Source organism: Stegastes partitus, unplaced genomic scaffold (genome assembly GCF_000690725.1).
Source record: "Stegastes partitus isolate 25-593 unplaced genomic scaffold, Stegastes_partitus-1.0.2 Scaffold1804, whole genome shotgun sequence".
Classification (NCBI taxonomy): domain Eukaryota; kingdom Metazoa; phylum Chordata; class Actinopteri; family Pomacentridae; genus Stegastes; species Stegastes partitus.
The window spans coordinates 37,362-43,458 of record NW_007579535.1 but is presented as its reverse complement, the minus strand read 5'-3'; the positions used below and the strand labels follow the sequence as shown (position 1 = coordinate 43,458).

At 45.4% G+C, this 6,097-nt stretch overlaps 1 protein-coding gene across 1 annotated transcript in view; it reads right to left on the bottom strand.

Annotated features, from left to right (window-relative positions):
- Positions 1-2,360: 2,360 nt before the first annotated feature.
- The window catches only part of LOC103372677 (voltage-dependent calcium channel gamma-4 subunit), a 12,770-nt gene continuing 9,033 nt past the window's right edge, over positions 2,361-6,097 (bottom strand). Inside the window, exons 3-4 of the mRNA XM_008302374.1 lie at positions 5,675-5,815; positions 2,361-3,163 (exon numbers count right to left, since the gene is read on the bottom strand). Coding sequence (XP_008300596.1) covers positions 2,361-3,163; positions 5,675-5,815 — 944 coding nt within the window. The remainder of the gene's footprint in view (positions 3,164-5,674; positions 5,816-6,097) is intronic.

Genomic DNA, 6,097 nt, shown 5'->3' with positions numbered 1-6,097 from the left:
GTGACAAAGATTCATGTTTCAATGATTCCATCATGGAAGATTCAGCGTCATTAGAAACCCAAGACTGACATGATCAACGTGGTCGTTACAAGCAGATGTAAACTTTCATTCATGTGCTTGGTTGTCTGTCTCTAAGTGTAGCTCTGTGATAGACTGGTTACCTGTCCAGGTGAACCTGCCTTCACCCTGAGTCAGCTGGGATAGGCTCCAGCCCCCATGACCCTGGTGAGGATGAAGGTGTAGAGATGATGGATGGATGTTGGACCACAGGGTTTCTGTTTATCTTTTGCATGATAGATATTTTTCTTTTATTTATTTGGTGTTTTGTCTCCAGTCTTTATACGATCAGCAGCTTGAAACTTTTTCCTAGAAAAGGTGTTTTATCAGTAAAATAATCAATAAAATTATATTGTCAAATCGTGCAACTTCAAAACGCCTTCATGAACAGAAGAGACACGTAGAAGTTAATGAAGCTTAATTAACTTGTTCTAATTAAAGGATGTAAATACGTCTCACACAACTCGTTATGTTTACCTGAAGACACGACGTCTAATCAGCAAGAAAGAAACAGAAGACAGCAGTCTGTGAACATGTCTGTTATTGTCGTTTTTTATAAACTTCGTGCAATACAGTGTTTAAGTTTATCACACATTTAGATAAACCATAATCATTTGTCTAGATATATCTATTCTCAACTACATACTATTCATATTGCCCACATAAATGCTATCTGTGTGCAGTTTTTTAATCACATTATTCTTTTTCTCAAACGAAACCAAAGAAATCAAAACGTAGAGAATCTGGAAGCGTCTGGTCGTTGTTTTCCGTCGTCGCGTCGCAGGTGTTTCCACGGTTACCACCTGATCTGCAGTCGCTCGCGGCGATGGAGTGGAAGGTGGGGGAGGGAGGGGCGTCGGTGGAGATCGGGGGAGGGGGGAGGGGGCGGGGTTTCCATGTGTTTACATTCTCATCAACACAAACAGGTCAGAGTTCAGGAAGCTGAGGAAGCACAGTGAGCAGAATCTTTGGGGGGTTCGTCTCCGCGGCGACGCTGTTACTGGTGATGGGTAAACACTGATCACATGACCGAATATGGGCAGGGGAGGGGGGCAGGTGTGGCGGGAAGGGGGGGATGAAACCGCCCAACAGGAGTCCGCCCTGCCCACCATGTTCGAACAGTGGTCCCGAAAAAAACCTACCTATAGACTTTACAAATATGCGTAAATTACAATGTACACGTATGTTCTGAAAAGTTGTCCTCTACAGTGTTGTTTTTTTTTAAACCCTCTCAGCCCACATATACATATTGTCTCTTGTTTTTTTTGTTCTTTTTTTTTGCCACTGAAAATGATGATTTGCATGTGTCACTTTGGGACTCGTCATAGAAAAAAACAGGATTTTTTTTGTTTTTCTGCTCAGGCAGCAACCTTCACCTGATTCTGTACAAACGTGTTATTCTCTTTTTTCTGCGTCCTCCAATCAGAGGTTTCTGTTAATGCCCAAGAACAAACATCTTCAACACGACTATAGCTACAAGTACTACTGTTAACACTGATTAGAATGGAAATAAGACGAACAGAGGCCCGTAGAAAACTCGCCATAACGATGAAGTTGTCTCAGTCACTCACGTTATTGTTGCATTTCTTTCGGTATCAATATTGGAAGACAATTTACAGTATTCACATCTGACTCTGTATTATAAATGAAACTCATGTAATATGGGGGTTAAAAAAATAATACAGGCTCTCATCCGTCCACATGTTGTGCACACTCATGCTCGACACTTTGACACAGTAACGCACAGCTCGCTGGCAGCCCAGCGGCTCTGCATGGAAGAAATTCACAGTAAAAGTCAAAAAAGAGAAGAAAAAAAACCAAAAACCAAACGTTAAACTTCATTCCAAACTATAGTGTTTGCAAATACATCTAGCCTGTAATAACGCTAAGAATAATCACAACAACAATTGTACACTAATGATGATCTGGTTAAATTAGCAGAAATATTGCACAAAAATCATGTGAAACATTTTTCATAATAGCCCAAGGTTAATTGCGTTTGATCATTAACAAAATAAATCATTTCTAGCACATTAAAATATCAAAATAGTTTTATTGTGAGAGTTCATTGTTGTTGTTATTATCGCTCTGTTATTACTCTTCTTTTTGTTCTCAGTGAGATTGGACTAAATAACAGTGAACATGGAGGGAGAGATGCAGCGTTTTCACCTGCCCGCCGCTGGTTCTACCTGTTTCCTGTTGAGCCACGTGGATGCAGCGCTCCTTCGCTCGCTTCATTTTTTACTTGCACTCGTTCTCTCCCGTCCTTCCTTCCTCCTCGCCTCCCTCGTCTTGTTCTCTCTCTACACGGGCGTTGTCTTCCGGTTCAGGGTGTTGGAGTTGCTCTCCCGGTCGCCCTTCAGCCTGTCCAGAGTCCCCATCCCTCGCTCCCGGTCGACCGTGGACGAGGTGAAGGGCGGCGGTCCGGAGCCCACCGAGTTGGGCATCTGCGCGTTGGAGTTGGAAGAATTGGAAGGATTGTGGGACTTGAGCGAGGGGAGGGTACCGCTCATCATCACGCCGCCTCCCCCGCCGCCGCCGTCCTTTGGGAAGCAGTTGTGCAGCTGGTAGAGCGTGGCCCTGTCCACCGTTCCGTACATGGGCGGCAGACCCCCCAGTTTGGGGTCTCGGGACAGCGTGTAGAGGGAGATGTCGCCGCCGGCCAGCGCCGTGTGGGAGCGGGAGTGTGGGTTCGGTAAGGTGGACACCGAGATCGGGCCCTGGGAGAGCAGCGCCGACGGAGGCAGGCCGAAGTTCTTCCCCCCGCTGCCGCCGACGGGCGAGGGGTCCCGGGAGCGCGAGGGGTCGGTGGAGCGGGACGAGGAGCGGGAGCGGCGGCGGAAGCGGTAGCTGGGCAGGCGCAGCATGGCGTGCGTGGTGCTCTTGAAGATGTCGGTGCGCGAGCGGCAGCGCAGCTCCTTGTTCTTCTCGATGTAGATGTTGACGGCCAGCACGCCGACCATCTCGGCCATGATGAAGGACAGACCGCCGAAGTAGAAGGACCAGCCGTACGAGTACTGCCACTTCTTGTCCTCGTCCTTCTTCGGAGAAATGTCGCCCAGCGCAGCCGAGATGTAGACGATCACGCCGATGATGTTACTGAGACCTGCGAGGGCACAGAAACACCGGATTTACACGAGAGCGACAGAAACAGATCGACTCACATGAACAATAAGCAAATTTATCCGACTACTGGCGTCTTTCCACAGAAGGAACTCAGGGAGTTGCTCGCCAGCTAATCAGCCCTTTTAGTCTTTCTGTTTTCATTGTGACGTAGAATCCAACAGCTTCAGTGTTCCCTCAGACTGCACCAACAGCCAGTCGTGACTGGACGTTACTTCAGTTCTATGCAAACAGAACAACTGAGGTTTGCTGGACTACATGGTGATTTTAGAAAAGAGCAGAAAGTTCTGTTTCCACCCCCAAAAATGGCCTTTTAAGAGGTTCTATAGGGGTGATGCTATCCTGCTGTTCCCACCCCTTCATCCCTGCTCTCACCCCAAATGGTCGGGGCAGACGGTCGCCTTTTCCTGAGCCTGGTTCTGTTGGAGTTTCTTTTCCTCCTCGTTATAGGTTTGTTTTGACAGCTTTGGATTGTTGGGTTCCCTTTCTTTGGTTAAAGTTCGTAAGGTCTTCACCTGAACTGAATTCAATGATTCGGGCATCAGAATAAACATCCTGCAAGTTCCTGCAGTGGAAAACAGCTGAATCAGAGTCGCTGGTCTTTATGATACGACTTGTCCTGTGCAGGTTTGTCCTTGTGCAGGGGACAGTCGAAGGAAGAAGGACAGTAAATCTGACAGATGCTAACAAGCTAAACAAGCTAAATATGCAAAGATAAATAATCCTTCTGAAGAATCTCAGACTCCACCTTCAACATGTAACGACAGGTGACCGTTCGGTGCAGGAACAAAAGCCTCCAATCGGCTCTTTTGTTGCCATCCAACAGTAAAGTGAGTAAAATCTGCACAAACAGTTGAGAAAAAGACTTTTCTAGAAAACATCTTCTTATAGACCTTCTCAGAAAGTCACCGTCAGTAACAGAAGACAGCTGGTTGTGTATTCTCTTGTTTTATATGATCGGCTGCTACAGAAAAACCAAACAGCTGCTACTTAACATGAAGAGCTTTGGTTTGACTTTTGACAGCTTTTCTAATTCTCACTTTAGCAGCTGTAGAGAAAGACCAGCTCGTCTTCTCGTCTTTAGACTTAACGGCTCAAAGCTTCAGCTTCAGGTCGCCTTAAAACAACCTGAGAGTTCCTGCAGTGGAAAATGTCCTGTTTTCATGATTGACGACTGTCAGGAAGTGAAAGCAAAGACGTCCATTAAACCGACAGAATCCTCTAAACACACAAAGTCTGTCCCAAACAGAACTTCTTATTCTCCAGAACACGAGGACCACGGCCATGTTCCATGTTGTGTTTGTGATTTCTAATCAACTTGTTTTATCGCTTTACTGTCGCTTCTTTCCAGCCAACCGATCTTATATCAGACTGAGCAGAACTCCAGTTACCCAGAAAACTGACTAAAAGCTTCAACCATGTAGTGAAAAGGTCGTATTGATGCTAATCAGTGGCTCTACTCATATGATAGCAGATCTAGCTAACGCTACCTATTGCTAGCATCATCAGAAACACATTTGCAGCCAATACGTTCTGATGTTTAGCTAATTTTTGCCCCAAGTCTGTTGTAAGTAATAAACTTGGACCTGATATCCATCGTTCTGACCCAGTGAGTAAAACATTTCATCTCATAAGTTATGACAAAAGCAAAGGAAGGAGTCATTAGCATGGAGCTACAAAGCCCACGTCAGGATGAGGTCTGGGTGGATGGACGGGCCAACAAAACGTTCAACAAGAAAGATTTCTGTACAACTCAGCTGGATCTCAGTTCTGTTTCCTCTCAGACCAGTCGTACATCAGAACAGGTCATCACCCTGGTGACCCAGAGGATGGAGGAGAACAAACCAGGTAGTTTTAGTGACTGAACTTAATCAAGTTTCTAACAGACATTTACTGTAATGAAAGAGTCAACCAAAGCTTTTTAAATGATCTGAAACCAAACCAATCGGCAAGTAAAAACAAAGGACTGAACCGAGTTCCAAAGCCCATGTGGGGTGAGGTCAGGGTGGACGGATGGGCCAACAAGGAAGACTGACCTCAACAAGGAAAACTGCAAACCGGGCGTCCGAAAAAAGAAAAAAAAAGACCAGACTACATTCTCACTTAGAGGACTTTTCTACCTCATTACGGTTGTTTATGACGTGTCACAGACATGTTGCAGCTTTTTCACTAACAAACTTCCAACCAATCAACTGTTATTAGACCAGGAAGGACCTGTCACCCCGACAACCCAGAAAATAAAAGGAAAAGCTTCAAACATGCTTTCAGAGTCGCAAAAACAAGACTTAAGTCAAAGGATTAAGGCCCAACATGAGACATGAACTTATTCTTCCATTCTGAGCTGGAAGTCTTTCTTTCCTACTACGTCCACAGATGATTTCTTTCAAAACATAACTGAGAACTCACTTTGGTTGTATCGTAACTTAATATTTCATAGACGGGGGAACACTGGCATATCAGCACATGAACAGCTGTTGGAGTACTCCTGACGTACCTGCAGCCACGAAGAGGATTCCTGCCCCCAGGATGATGTTCCTTTTGCTCTTATAGAAACGACTAGCAGCGATGCAAACTCCTCCCATCAGCAGCAGGATGGCACTGAGGATTGGGAAGATGTTGGAAGCCCTGACTACCCCTGAACAGAGGAGAACGATAAACAGTTAGTTAGTTAAATACACAGAAAGCACAGTATGGACAAGTGCAATGTCCAGATCACATCACCGGACATGTTTTATGTAAAAGTGGCGCAAAAGTGACTATTCTCACTAAAATCACCGCTCATGTTGCGAAGTCATCACAATATTTACATTTTTTTCTCTCATTTAGCCCCAAAAACTAAAAAGAGTCGTTTTGTGAAAGCAGCTGGTTCTGGTTCTGCAGCACAGAGTTCTACCTGGTTCCAGAGGTCCAGGTCCTA